The following is a 15,783-nucleotide window of genomic DNA, read 5'->3' as shown; positions in this document are numbered from 1 at the left end:
ATGAAAGAAAGTTGTATACATGGAAGAACCCTGGAGATACTAAAAGGTATCACATAGATTATATAATGGTAAGACAGAGATTTAGGAACCAGGTGTTAAATTGTAAGACATTTCCAGGGGCAGATGTGGACTCTGACCACAATCTATTGGTTATGAACTGTAGATTAAAACTGAAGAAACTGCAAAAAGGTGGTAATTTAAGGAGATGGGACCTGAATAAACTGAAAGAACCAGCGGTTGTCCAGAGTTTCAGGGAGAGCATAAGGGAACAATTGACAGGAATGGGGGAAAGAAATACAGTAGAAGAAGAATGGGTAGCTCTGAGGTATGAAATAGTGAAGGCAGCAGAGGATCAAATAGGTAAAAAGACAAGAGCTAGTAGAAACCCCTGGGTAACAGAAGAAATATTGAATTTAATTGATGAAAGGAGAAAATATAGAAATGCAGTAAATGAAGCAGGCAAAAAGGAATACAAACGTCTCAAAAATGAGTTTGACAGGAAGTGCAAAATGGCTAAGCAGGGATGGCTAGAGGACAAATGTAAGGATGTAGAGGCTTATCTCATGAGGGGTAAGATAGTTACTGCCTACAGGAAAATTAAAGAGACCTTTGGAGAAAAGAGAACCACTTGCATGAATATCAAGAGCTCCAATGGAAACCCAGTTCTAAGCAAAGAAGGGAAAGCAGAAAGGTGGAAGGAGTATATAGAGGGTCTATACAAGGCCAATGTACTTGAGGACAATATTATGGAAATGGAAGAGGATGTAGATGAAGATGAAATGGGAGATATGATACTGTGTGAAGAGTTTGACAGAGCATTGAAAGACCTGAGTCGAAACAAGGCCCCGGGAGTAGACAACATTCCATTAGAACTACTGACAGCCTTGGGAGAGCCAGTCCTGACAAAACTCTACCAGCTGGTGAGCAAGATGTATGAGACAGGCAAAATACACTCAGACTTCAAGAAGAATATAATAATTCCAATCCCAAAGAAAGCAGGTGTTGACAGATGTGAAAATTACCAAACTCTCAGTTTAATAAGTCACAGCTGCAAAATACTAACGCGAATTCTTTACAGACGAATGGAAAAACTGATAGAAGCCGACCTCAGGGAAGATCAGTTTGGATTCCGTAGAAATGTTGGAACACGTGAGGCAATACTGACCCTACGACTTATCTTAGAAGAAAGATTAAGGAAAGGCAAACCTACATTTCTAGCATTTGTAGACTTAGAGAAAGCTTTTGACAATGTTGACTGGAATACTCTCTTTCAAATTATGAAGGTGGCAGGGGTAAAATACAGGGAGCGAAAAGCTATTTACAATTTTTACAGAAACCAGATGGCAGTTATAAGAGTCGAGGGACATCAAAGGGAAGCAGTGGTTGGGAAGGGCGTGGGACAGGGTTGTAGCCTCTCCCCGACGTTATTCAATCTGTATATTGAGCAAGCAGTAAAGGAAACAAAAGAAAAATTTGGAGTAGGTATTAAAATCCATGGAGAAGAAATAAAAACCTTAATGTTCGCCGATGACATTGTAATTCTGTCAGAGACTGCAAAGGACTTGAAAGAGTAGTTGAACGGAATGGATAGTGTCTTGAAAGGAGGATATAAGATGAACATCAACAAAAGCAAAACGAGAATAATGGAATGTAGTCGAATTAAGTCGGGTGATGCTGAGGGAATTAGATTAGGAAATGAGACACTTAAAGTAGTAAAGGAGTTTTGCTATTTGGGGAGCAAAATAACTGATGATGGTCGAAGTAGAGAGGATATAAAATGTAGACTGGCAATGGCAAGGAAAGCGTTTCTGAAGAAGAGAAATTTGCTAACATCGAGTATAGATTTAAGTGTCAGGAAGTTGTTTCTGAAAGTGTTTGTATGGAGTGTAGCCATGTATGGAAGTGAAACATGGACGATAAATAGTGTGGACAAGAAGAGAATAGAAGCTTTTGAAATGTGGTGCTACAGAAGAATGCTGAATATTAGATGGGTAGATCAAATAACTAATGAGGAAGTATTGAATAGAATTGGGGAGAAGAGAAGTTTGTGGCACAACTTGACTAGAAGAAGCGATCGGTTGGTAGGACATGTTCTGAGACATCGAGGGATCACCAATTTAGTATTGGAGGGCAGCGTGGAGGGTAAAAATCGTAGAGGGAGACACACTAAGCAGATTCAGAAGGATGTAGGTTGCAGTAGGTACTGGGAGATGAAGAAGCTTGCACAGGATAGAGTAGCATGGAGAGCTGCATCAAACCAGTCTCAGGACTGAAGATCACAACAACAACAACAACAGATAAGAGAATGAATATTCATTTGAAATGTAGTCTGTGTATTATGACAGGTATTAAAAATAGACATTAATAGTGATATGCCATAGAAAATGTTACATGCAAAATTTTATAGTCATGTTAATGACTAACAACCCATTGTGAATCATGGAAGGGCTCAGTTCAATGTACTTTGTGCTTCCTGTAAGGCTGTTCAATTAAAATCAATACAGTACTTATATAAATTAATGTCCAGCAGAGGTGTCAACAATGATCTTGGAATTCTTAAACTCATTTCATGATTTGTTTATTCTGTAATGGTTTTTATGACTGATCGCCAAAATAAAAATTGGTTTATTTGTAATATATCTAAATTTATATTCATACTCTGCAAACCTCTGTTTATGCAGGCAGCTAACCATTATACCATATATTAGTGTTTCTTCCTGTTTTATTTGTGTGAGGAGTGTAGAAGAATTACAGGTTAAATGCCTCTTTGCATGCTGTAATTGTTCTAATCTTATCTTCACAATCCCTACAAGAGTGATGTGTATTGGGGTGCAGTATAGCCCAGCTGCCTCACATTATACTGCTTTTTAAAACTTTGATTGGGACCATACTAGGTCAAAATATGCGTTCTTGTTAGGGTTTGGAGTAGTGTTTATTCTGATGCCCCATTTTCTGAAATGTTATCTGCAGAAATGCTGCAAGGTATTATAAATACCTGCTGATTCAGAAATATGCATTTTTGTAAATTATGTAAATGTCTCAATTTGGTAACTGCAGAGCCCTTGTTAGCAATAAACGGGGCTACATTCAAATTGTTTATTGGTAACTGATGCCTTTTGAAGTTATAGAAGTTATAATTCGTCTTACTCATAGAATTGTCTATGAGCAGCAAGTTATTTCTGCAGAGAAGCCTCTGTGCTAAATGTATGAGAGATTCATTTATAATCCTTTTTGTAAACAAACAGAGCAAAGCAGATTAACATTAATGATGGTTAATTGTTAATATGTCTTTTAGATGCAATTTTTGACAACTACTTATCTCTGTTGATGTATATACCCTGGATATTCAACACCCATGAAAGTTTTGCATAATTAGATCTTTGGAACAGGTAGTGTGAATGAATGACAGTATAAAAACAAAAGCAGAATGTAATTTTTTGATATCTACTGGTGGTCTGCAATCCTTAATGAAGATAGTCACAGAATGATAATGGAATCTGCACAAATTAAAACTAGGTTGAATCTTTTCTTGAATTTAGTCTGCCATTCACTTTCATTGTACTCATAAACTCATTTGCATTCATAGAAATTTTTCAATTTAGTGCATGTTGAAATTAACTATCTATTACTTATTATAGTATCCATATGTGATTAATATTAAGTGATTATCTCACTAAGAAGAACAGGCAGCAGGTAATGTATTACACAAATTAACAAGATATGTGTCAGTGAAACAAACTGTTGAATCAACAGTACTTTTAACCAACATATTTCATAAAAATAGCTCATTTTGCTAGAAGCTATTCATTTTTAACTGCCTGTTCTAATAAATGAATGATTACTTGTTTGTTGCAGTGTGTAGATGGTTTATTATGATATTTTCATGTCAGAGCTGTACTTATATGATGGATATAAGCCTTGTGATTTGAGTTTTAATTTAATATCAGTTTTCCCGTTACAGACATGGTGACTAGTACGGAGAAAAGGGGGGGGGGGGGGGGGGCAAATAAAAGTGGCCTGGAAAACAGAGTTCGAGGGTACAAAGAAACATGACAGAGGAAAGAAAATACAGTACTAACGTGACTATAGCAGATGTGGAAAGTTACCACCATTCATCTCTTGGCACTTTTGGGCCCTGATCAGCAAGTTGCTGAAAACAGATCAAAGCTGGACTGCTGGAATTGCTGCAGTCTCATCCAAAATGTTCTGCTGCAGTTCTTGAAGACTGTGAGGGTTGTTCTGATACACCTTAGACCTGAGGGCTCACACACTGACAGATCAGATGACCTGTATGGCCAGCTAGGGCCACATTCAGACTGAGCTCTGCTAATGACTCTGCAAGGCATGAAGATTGTGTAGATGTGATCCAAGATTTGGCCGGCTGTATAGGCAATTGTTCCATCCTATAGGAAGTAACTATAGGTCTTTTCCTCCTCTATTAATGCTGCCACAAATGGTTTCAAAATGTTGGCAATATAACACACCAAAATCAGTATCTGACGAAAGAAGATGGGCCAATAATGTGAGTTGCAGATGCTGCGCACCAAACCCCAGCCTTCTGACCATGCAATGGTGCTTTGTGGAAGTTATGTGGATTCTCCGCTGCCCAGAACCTGTGCTTCTGTTAGTCGACATAACAACACTGGTGAAATCAGGCTCCATCAGGCATAAAGAACAGATCCATATCCAAGCCATTCATCATTATTTCAGTGAACAGCCACTCACAAAACTGGAGGCACTGAATAGCATCTGCTAGTTTTAATGCCTGAATAACAGACACTTGGTAGGGATGTATGTGTAGATCCAGGTAGAGTATTTGTCTGCACAATCGATGCGCTATGCCAGTCTTTAGCGACAGGTGTTGAGGTGATTTGGTAGGACTCTGAAGCTTGTTCTGGTGAACTGCAGCCACATTTCCTGGTATGCAGGCACAGGAAAGTTTCTTGACTTGTTCAAAATAGACCTGCCTGAACGCCATTTTCAGACTAAGCATTGCATGGCACTCTTTGCTGGCACTTTGACACCATTAAACTTCTCAGGAAACAACTGACCAGATAGTTTCCATGACTTGTTGTCCCATAATTTTCCAAACAAACACCCATTATTCCACTGTGAGTAGCATTGTCCTCTTTGCAATGCTCCACTCACACTGGCACTGCCAGGACTACACTCTGAATCGGTGTCGATTGTGTGGTGGCTGTACACATGGTCTGCATGTCACAGGGTGTGGTTATAAGCATACAGTCACGTCCAATTGTATCCACTCGTCCGAGTGTCTTTTATTTGCCCCACCCTGTATACTAGAATCTCTATATATCAACTTTAATTCCACAGAAACCTTAGAATTTCCCAGGAAACCAATATTGTTTGTGGGACAAATATATCAGTATGCTGTTACAATGTTTTCTTGAATATCTTATTTTAAACATATTTTCAGTGATTGAATTTTCATCTAAGTGATGTCTCTGTTTTTCTAAGATGGTTGCCACTCAGTAATAAGGCTTGAAATGAAAGGGCCTGATAATTCATTAAGACTAAGGCAAATAAGAGTCTTAGGTGAGGTGGATGGAGAGTCTCTCAAAATTAGTCGACAGCATAGTGCCTCAACAATCCAGCAAAGAAATTGTGAAGCTGAGACCTTACGAGTATTTAGATTAATTACATCTCAGGTGAGTGATGAAAGATAATATTTAAATTGGGTTTGATTGTTAGCACATAAATCAATAGAAGTATTTTTCTTGTTTTGTCATCCATCAAAATCACATCAGAGTTAAATCTTCAAAGTATAGTTCAGCACTGCTGCGTTCGGAGGATAATTATGATTTTGCACTGTGATGTTGGTGTCATACTTGTGGAATGCTTCTCATGGGGGGTCTTGAGTCACGTTTTTTTCATGCCAGTTATGTTATATGGCAGTTTCAGTGTTTCAGAAATATTAATCATTGTCATGTTTTGGTAATGTCAGTCACTGTTATTTAGATAAAACATTGTTAATTCCATGCCTTACTCCACTGTTTACCCCAATTACAGTGTAAATTTATATTCCACTGCATTTTGTTTATTGGTTTTTTATCTTGCAAAGTGGCCTTATGTTTAGTGAAGTGACATTTTCCTTGGTGCACTGATTGTGTCAGGAAACATAGACAACTGATACATATTTTTGTGGAGTGCACTGAAAGAGAAAAATTTAAGTTTATGGAAAATTAAGATATAAAACAAATAAGAGTTACAAATGACAAAACTGTGACAACTGATACAAGAGAGCCTTTTAATTACAGTGAAATTGCCAGCTTTCATATTAATATTAAGTAATGCACCCATGCACTTCAACATAGAGTCTCTTGTATTGTTTGCTTACTCCTGGAAGACACTAGTGTGTTGACTTATGTGTAACAGTTGAATGTATGTGGATTGTTGGTATTTAACTGGCACTGATTTACTTCTCAAGGTTGGGGTTCTCAGTCATCTAAAACTTTGTAAATGAAATCATACTACTTGATAATGGCGATATGGCCAAAACTGCAATAGTGCAAATAAGTAACTTTCATTTCTTTAATCATGTGACTGTATATTACTGTAGAATGTCGAATTTTTTCAATGAAATTAGAAATGATGTTTAGGTACTCTGATAACAAATGTTTACTCAGGAATATATGATCTCTGATGAGGGAGAGGGGGTTGGGGGGTACTTGTGAATGTGTTTTCTCATCATCTACCTCAGTCCTGTGTACACACTGTACATGAGTAGGAATTTGGTTGGATTCATTTTAAAGATGTTAATAACAGAAACAGTAGATATAATTTATGCCATTTTCACAATGTACATGGTGCTGATCTCGTTTAACACAGATACATTCTTGTAGTTAAAAGACCCAACAAACAGATACAGTGATGACATGTAAACATATCAGAAGATTTTTAGTTTTTTACATTTGCTAAAGCACAGTGTAAGTAAGGTTATTTTTGGCATTTTTTCATAATATAACTGCTGTATACATAGCAAGATATTGGTGCTGTTTATATAGACAGTCTGCATTATTAATTTTGCGGTATACCACTTGATAATGACCATATTGCCGAAGTTTCAATAGTGCAAATAAGTAACTTTTTATTGTAAAATTCAACTATGATGTCCTTTACAAAAGCAACTGGCTCTGACAGCTTTCTCTCACTGTCAAACTAGCCTGACTTTATCAGCAGACAACATGAAAGCAGACCTGACACATAAAGTTAATGACATGTGAAACAGAACTCAGCACTGTGAAGACAAAATAGTAAAGCAATACGATACTAAAGTCAATGACACTGTATATGTGCCTAAAATTGGTAGCAACATGAAACAAGTAAATATCAGTCCAAAGTTGTACACATCTTTGTGCCTTTTGTCATCACAGTACTTTCATCAGACACTATATCTAGTGTCTCCTTTTAGTGTGATTACTACTTTTTCTAGCATACTGCCATGTTTTTATGATCAACATAATCCTCAAATTAACAACAGCAAGAAAAATAAAAGTAATGAACAATAGTTGATACCTCAACAATTAGTGTAGAATTTCCCAGTTTGCAAAAACTGCTTCTTTGTTCTCCAAATGTATCAGTAAATACATAGTCTGTCAATGGTAGCAAATACAAGGGTGGTTTGAAAAGTTCTCAGAATCACCACAAGAGGCCAGTGCTAGCGCAACAAGTTGTTCATGTGATATTCATTGGACTGTTGCCTCCAAACACATGCCATGTCAGTGCTCTTGGAAGAGAGCTGTGGCAGTGATGTGGCTCTGTTGTTGTTCCTGCCTAGTGATTTGCGAAGATGGAAAAAATCGAGATTCGAGCAGTGATTAAGTACTTCATAAAGAAAAGTATGAAAGCAAGGGACATTCATGCCGATTTCCAGAATACCCTGGGGGATGGGAGACTCTGCTTCTTCATATTCAACTTTTGACAAGTGGACAAATGAATCAAAATTTGTTCGGGAGAGCTTAGATGATGATCCGCGCAGTGGTCGCCCAAGATGTGTCACTACTCTAGAAATCATTGCAAAAGTGCACAAAATGGTCATGGAGGATCACTGATTGAAAGTGCGTGAAATTGCTCATGCTTGACAGATGTCATCTGAAAGGATACATCACATTTTAACTGAAAAATTTGAAATGAAAAAATTATCTGCATATTTGTGCCACAGCTCTTGACGCTAGTTCAAAAATGCGTGCGAATGGTCATATCAGAACAATGTTTGGCCCATTTTAGTAGAAATGAACAAGAGTTTTTGCACAGGTTTGTGACCAAAGATGAAATGTGGGTGCACTACTATACCCCAGAGACAAAACAACAGTCAAAGCAGTGGAAATATTTTGATTCACCACCACCAAATAAAGCAAAGAAAATTCCTTCGGCGGGAAAGGTCATAGCATCAGTGTTCTGGGATCTGAACGGGATTCTGTTTGTAGATTATCTCCCCTCTGGGCCAACAATTACTGGAGAATACTATGCTAATCTCCTGGACAAATTGCAACAAAAGGTATGCGAAGGAAGGCCAGCTTTAGAAAGGAAGAAACTCATCTTCCACCTAGACAGTGTGCATCAGCGCACATGTGCTGTTGCCATGGCAAAATTACAGCAGCTAAGGTATGAATTGTTGCCACACCCACCTTATTTACCTGGTATGGCTCCGTCAGACTTCCATCTCTTCCCGAAACCGAAAATTTTTCTTGGTGGATGAAGATTCATTTCAAACGAAGAATTGATAGCCGGAGTTGACAACTATTTTGTAGGCGTGCAGGAAACTCATTTTTGAGATGGGATTAAGGCACAGGAACATCGTTGGACCAAGTGAATTAATCTACAAGGAGTCAAAATTAAAAATGTTTCAGTGATGTAAGTACTCTTTTAGTATTCCGTTCCGAGAACTTTTCAAATCAATTTTGCAAGTATTTGCTCATTTTGACATTTTCATTGAGTTCATCTACCTATGAAATGTTGGTCTTTTTAAAGCCACGTAAGAATAATACATAAAAAGAGAAGATCATACTGCAAGAATAACAGACTGGAACTCCTAAGAGTGTTAAAGCCTACATATAGTGATCCTGAGTTCCAGTTTTATAAATCTGCTTTTGAGAAAACACAAAATATTCCTGTCCCTTTTGGTAAAGTAGATATATTTCCCCAAATTTGTGACAGCTGGTGACTGTTTATTTCTTATTTTTTATTTCAGATAACCCTTTTGCAGGGTATGATAAATCATCATTGTTTCTGCTTCTTCGTTTTTATCTGTAGTTTACTTTGGGCCTACACTTGTTTCATTCTTCAAGAATCTCATTCCTTCTCTTCTTCTGTCCACTTTCCTCCTGTTCTTGATTTTTTTTCTATCCTGAAAGATTCCCTTTTCTGTTGGTTCTTTAATAAGTGTTCTGTTTCTTACTGTGTCCAAGTTGACTCCTACATTTTCGATATCTGTTCTTACTTCTGTCATCCACGTGAGTTTGGGTTTGTAATTGTCTATTAAGTCAAAGATTTGTTTAGTTATTCTGGCATTATTCATGCTGCATATGTGTCGATAGAATTTTAATCTCCTTATTTTATTACATCTATTAGTTTTTCAACTTTCAGACTTAGTTCTGTATTAAATCTTAATTTGTATTCTGATTCAATGCTGCTTATTGCCTGAATATTTTTTAGGCTTCTTCTTTCAATTTTTCTAATTTTTCAAGCTCTCCCTTCATCATCAGTTTAAGAGTTATTGCTGCGTAGAGTATTTCTGGTCTTGCCACTGTTTCATTTGTTCTTTTGTTATTATTTATTTATTTACTTGAGACAGAAGCATACACATAGTATTCTACAAAAATTTAGAGTTTCAGAAAGTAAAATAGGATGAGTTTATACATATAAAAACATGAAAAATTGAAATCAAATAGTCTTTGTCCAAAAACGAGCAATCTCTGCATGTTTTTTGTGCTTTGATCATCTCCTCTGCAGTAGCCACCAGAAAGAACGCGGGAGGCGCACAGTGGCACGGCGCGTCACGGACGGTAGTTGCCGCAAGTAGAGTCCCGTCCACCAGAGGGCACGCGAGAATTCGGACGCGACCTCTGCCGGCATAACAACAACAACAACAACAACTCTGGCAGCACGGGCCGTGCCCAGTCAGTTAACATCGGGCATGCCTAGGACACAGTCCCGGTCTACGCTAAGTGAAGTGCGACGTAAACGTGAACAGTGTTACTACACAATTGGCGAAGAGTAGGGTCGTTCTTTCGCGTGTTGCGTCGTTGTTCCGGTTTCGCAGCTTCTCCACGGCATGGAGGATTTGGTGCGGGTTTTGGTTGCGCAGCAGACGGAGCTCATGGCCACCATGAAACAAGTGCTTCTGGCGTTGCTGTCCACGCCGTCTGCTCCAGCGCCGTTCCCTCCTCCCTTTCCCCCGTATGACGAGACGGCTGAGGATTGGGACGCATATGAACATCGCCTTCAGCAGCATTTCCAGGCATTTCATGTTGCCGATGTGGAGGTATGTCGTGCTCTCTTCATGTCTTGGATATCTCCCTCGCTGTATCAAGTTTTGCGGTAGCTAGCGCCATTGCAGGAACCCTCGTCCTTGTCTTTTGACGCATTGTGTTCATTGCTGTCTTCATATTATCACCGCCGCATGCATGTTGTGGCGGCTAGGGTCGAGTTCTATCAATGCAAGAAACAGCCCCATCAGTCTTACCAGGCGTGGGCCGCTACCCTGCACGGTCTTAGTCGCAAGTGTCATTTTGTCATGGAGCAGTCGCGAGAGTCGTATGCCCACGTTATGGTATGCGACGTCATTGTTTGTTCGTCCCCTGATAGGGAGGTCCAGCAACGGGCCCTGCAGTTAGAAGACCCTTCTCTCGAGGATGTCCTGTCCATTGCTCAATCGTATGAAGTCTCTCACGCAGCAGGTCAACAGCTGGAAGCATGGTGCGACATCGCGGCGGTTCAGGGCGGCGCGGCCGCATCCACTGTGTCCGGGGTGGACGACGTGCGAGCGGTACAATCCAGCCATTACGGCCGCTCCCGCACGGCGCGTAAACAGAATTCTGGCCGCCGGCCCCTGTTGCCGTCTTGTGCGTCGTGCTATATACATCATGATCGGTCTGAGTGCCCCCAGCGTTGGGCCGTTTGTCGCAAATGTAATAAAAAAGGTTACATTGCTAAAGTTTGCCGCTCAGCCTCAAAAGAATCGAAGGAAGCAGGTACAGAGGACATGGACGTTGACATTCAGGAAGTTTCATCGGGCCAGGCTCCCGACGCATCGGCACGCAAACTCTTTATCGAGGTGTTGGTTCGGTCGCGCCGGTTACAACTGCAAGTAGATACGGGCGCGGCAGTTTCGTTGTTGAATGCACAAACTTATTCCGACCTTGGATCGCCCCTGTTGGTGCCAGTTTACCGCGTCTACGCGTTATGGTAAACAGTTCATTCCCCTACTGGGTCAATTCACTACCGACGTGACTTACAAATCAGTCACTCGGCCTATTACTTTTATTGTTGTCAGTGATGCGAGCTCCGCTAACCTTTTTGGTCTGGATGCCTTTCAAGCTTTCGGTTTTTCTATCGCTGACACCATACAGTTGGTCTCCGAAGACGTTCCCTATCAATCATTGGAATCTTTGATCTCAGACTTTCCAGATATTTTTGAGGAGGGCCTGGGGTGTGTTTCAGATTTTGAAGCTCACTTAACGTTGAAGGCGTTGGCTCGCCCGCGTTTTCTACGTGCGAGGCAGATCTCCTTGGCTCTCCGCCCTCAAGTAAAGGAAGAGCTAGACCGGCTGACAGCCCTAGTGGTCGTTCTTCCCATTTCTTCCAGTGAGTGGGCTTCACCCCTCGTAATTGTACGGAAGCCCTCGGGAAAATTACGTCTTTGTGGCAATTTCAAGGCCACCATTAATTCCCAATTGGTGGTGGACACCTATCCTTTGCCTCGTGCTGATGAATTGTTCTCCGTCGTGACGGGAGGCCAATATTTTTCGAAAATCGATCTGTCGGAGGCTTATCATCAGATACCACTTGATGAGGACTCCAAATGGCTGGCGGTCGTCAACACCCTGTTTGGCCTTTACCAATACCAGCAGTTGGCCTTTGGAATATCCAGTGCCCCGGCGATATTCCAGCGTTATCTTGAGCATGTCACGTCGACAATCCCTCATTGTATTAATTACCTGGATGACATAATTTTCACAGGCCACAGCACGAAGGAACACTTGCACAACCTTCGCACCCACTTTCTGAAATTCAGGTCTGTGGGCTTGCGTTGCAACCTGCATAAGTCAACCTTCTTCCAACCGTCTATTGAGTATGTGGGCTACACCATCTCTCGGCATGGCATCCAGCCACTAGGAAGTTTGGTCCAAGGTATCGTCAACCTTCCTCGGCCCGCTTCGCTGAAAGAGTTACAAGCTTTTTTAGGCAAGATAGCCTATTACCACCGGTTCATTCCCAGGGCTTCCACTATAGCCCACCCCCTGTACTGCCTTCTGTGCAAGGGTGTTCCTTTTGATTGGTCGCCTGCATGCGAGCGAGCGTTCACCTCGTTGAAGGGCCTCCTCACGTCAGCCCCTTGTTTGGCTACTGTTGATCCCCATAAGCCGCAGTATGGGGTGGGGGCGGTCCTGGCCCATCGCAACGCAGATGGTTCCGAGCAACCACTGGCGTTTGCGTCTAAAACGCTTAGTCCCGCACAGGCCCATTACTCCTAGGTGGAAAAAGAGGCTTTGGCCATTGTCTACGCTGTTACCAAGTTTCACCCTTTCTTGTATGGCACGAAGTTTCAGTTAATCACTGACCATAAGCCGTTAATATCGCTATTTGGCCCCGCCTCTCAGATTCCGGATAGGGCGGCCCACAGACTACAGCGCTGGGCCTTGTTCCTCTCTAAGTACCATTACGACATTCATTTTCACCCTACAGGACAGCATGCCAACGCCGACGCTCTTTCCCGTCTTCCGGTGGGCCCGGATCCTGCGTTCGATCGGGAGGAGATTATGTGTTTTCATTTGGATGTGGCGTCCCGCCAAGCGGTTGACGGCTTCCCGATCACTAGTTCTCGAGTCGCCAGGGAAACGGCAGCTGACCCGGTTCTCCGGCAAGTAGTTTGCCTCATTCAGCAGGGGTGGTCATCCCGCCCTCCGGGTCGGGCCTCGGACCCTCTTCGTAATTATTTTCTTCTACGAGACCACCTCTCGGTCTTGGAAGGAGTTCTCCTTCTGGCTACCGATGATACAGCTCCTCGCGTGGTTGTTCCTGCAAGTTTACGAAGGGAGGTCCTCACGTTATTACATGTGGGGCACTGGGGTGTTTCCTGTACTAAAACCTTGGGTCGCAGACATGTGTACTGGCCCGGTATTGACAGAGAAATTGAGCACTTGGTGGCCGCCTGTTCCCAGTGTGCGAGCCAACAAGCATCTCCCAGGGCAGCGTTCTCTTCATGGCCACCGGCAACGCAAGCATGGGAACGTGTTCACATCGATTTTGTGGGCCCGTTTCTCAATGGCTTTTGGCTCATTGTCATTGATGCTTATTCCCAATTCCCATATGTGGTTCGCTGCTCCACAGTCACTTCAGAAGTTGCAATCCAGGCACTAGCAAAAATCTTTTCGGTGGAAGGTCTGCCAATCACCCTGGTCTCGGACAATGGACTGCAGTTTATTTCGCAGACCTTCCAGGATTTTTGTAGGCGCTTCGGTATTCGGCACGTTTGCTCTCCCCCCTTTAATTCACAATCGAATGGGGAAGCCGAGCGCATGGTGCGCACATTTAAGACGCAGATGAAAAAGTATGTGCACGAATTTCCTGCGGAGGAAGCATTGACGTTTTTCTTGACGGCATACCGGACCACACCAATGGGAGCTCCTCCATGGGCGTCAACCTAGGACTCTGCTGCCCTTCCTCCGGCCTGGTCCTCGCCAGTCTTCACAAAACGGAGTACCTGGCTTTCCATGGGTATGTCGGTCTGGGCCCGTGGGTTTGGTCGCAATCCACGTTGGATTCCAGCGGTGGTCCTGCGCCAAAATGGCCGCCGGCTCTATACCTTGCAGGCGGGGGACCGGGTGGTACGTCGTCACCAAAATCAGCTACGTCCACGTTCGGGCACCCACCCTCCGACCTCTCGGACACTGGCTTCCCCATAGCCGGCACCTGTGTTGGTTTCGCAGGGGACGTTACCTCCTCTCCCCGCTGTGACTCTGCCGCACTGTGATGGTTCTCAGCCTTGGCAGCCTCCAGTAGCTCCAGCACCGGCATCGCCATCGTTCGAGATGCCCCAGCGAGAGCCGGCCCCCCTAGCAGGCCCGGTTTCTCAGGAGGCTGGTTCACCTGTGGTCGTCCCTTCCCCATCGTCCCCACCACTGGGTCTTACCCCTCCTGAGGTGGAACAGGATCCGGAGTTCGACAGCTTGTTGCCCGTTCTGTCCCGGGCTCCGGTTGTGGGACGACGGGGGCCTCTTCGTGTTGGTCACTTCCAGCCGTATTCGAAGGTTCCGGCTCGAGGGTTGGCAGATCCTCTCGACTCCGGCCTTCCAGTGGATGTGGAGGTCATCGCTCCTGCCCGACGCTCCACCTTCCGATGCAGTGGATCACAGTGGCTTCACCCCCCGAAGGAGGAGGAGTGCAGTAGCCACCAGAAAGATCACGGGAGGTGCACATTGGCACGGCGCGTCACGGACGGTAGTTGCCGCAAGTAGAGTCCCGTCCACCAGAGGGCACGCGAGAATTTGGACACGACCTCTGCCGGCATAACAACAACAACAACTCCGGCAGCACGGGCCGTGCCCAGTCAGTTAACATCGGGTATGCCTAGTACACAGTCCCGGTCTACGCTAAGTGAAGTGTGACGTAAACGTGAACAGTGTTACTACACCTCCTTGTTGCAAGAAGTAGGACAAAGTAAATATTGACACAGACGTCTGTACTTCTTTGCATTCACACAATGTTGGCCATTGTAAATATGTCCATTTCATTAGGTTCTCCCTAGATTTGCCAGCATCCGTTTGTAACACGATTTCCATATGGCCCAGTCTTAAGTTGTGCCCAGCTGGTGAGTATTCTGCTGGCTTTACCCCTGCTTGGAGATGACTTACTATCATGGCCCATAGTTTTTCTTCGACTTTCTTGGCTGATGTATTTAGTACAGATGTTGACTGTAGAAAGCTCTTGCCAGACTTTAGTGTTGATGAAATATGTCCATGCAGTGGGTGCATTGGTGGCTACTTCCCTGCATATGTCAGGAGGAGCAATGCCTGCTAAGGAGTACAGTTTATCAACAGAGTTGGTTTGAACCATCCAGTAACGGGCCTTGCAGTTACTTTAAGGACAAATCTACTTCATCCACATGTACCGATTTATGCCACACTGGGCACATATATTACTCACCAGCTGAGAAACAGAGTGCCTTTGCAGAAGTACAGATCACTTAAGGTTGGACACCACAATTACTACCATCAAGTTTCCAGATGATGATGCTTGGTATTAAGGCAGTGCTGTTGGCAAGTGAGTGATCTGCGTAAGATAACGCCAAAGTATTTGGTTCTAAAACAATGTTTTAGTTCAGTGCCTTCCCAGATCACTTTCAGTTTTCTTCCTGCCAGTTTATTTCATAGATGGGAAAAGCAGAATGCAGTATTTTATGGTTTCAGCTTCAGCTGGTTCTTGTTATAGTTATCAGGCATGTTCCCAGAGTTCTTGTCAGCACCTGCATTGTTTTTACAAAGTTCTTGATGCTGTAGATCACTGAACATTGAATTTCCTAAGTATTTCCAAAATGAAATG

The 15,783-nt window shown here is 42.8% G+C and overlaps 1 protein-coding gene across 1 annotated transcript in view; it reads left to right on the top strand.

The window, feature by feature from the left end:
- The window catches only part of LOC126188561 (E3 ubiquitin-protein ligase MYCBP2-like), a gene marked incomplete at its 5' end in the record, with an annotated part of 354,851 nt that overhangs the window by 236,022 nt on the left and 103,046 nt on the right, over nucleotides 1-15,783 (top strand). The window contains one exon of the mRNA XM_049930160.1: nucleotides 5,479-5,669. Within this exon, the coding sequence (XP_049786117.1) occupies nucleotides 5,479-5,669 (191 nt within the window). The remainder of the gene's footprint in view (nucleotides 1-5,478; nucleotides 5,670-15,783) is intronic.

The sequence above is a fragment of the Schistocerca cancellata genome, chromosome 5 (assembly GCF_023864275.1).
Source record: "Schistocerca cancellata isolate TAMUIC-IGC-003103 chromosome 5, iqSchCanc2.1, whole genome shotgun sequence".
Classification (NCBI taxonomy): domain Eukaryota; kingdom Metazoa; phylum Arthropoda; class Insecta; order Orthoptera; family Acrididae; genus Schistocerca; species Schistocerca cancellata.
This window is presented reverse-complemented; position numbering and strand designations above follow the sequence as displayed.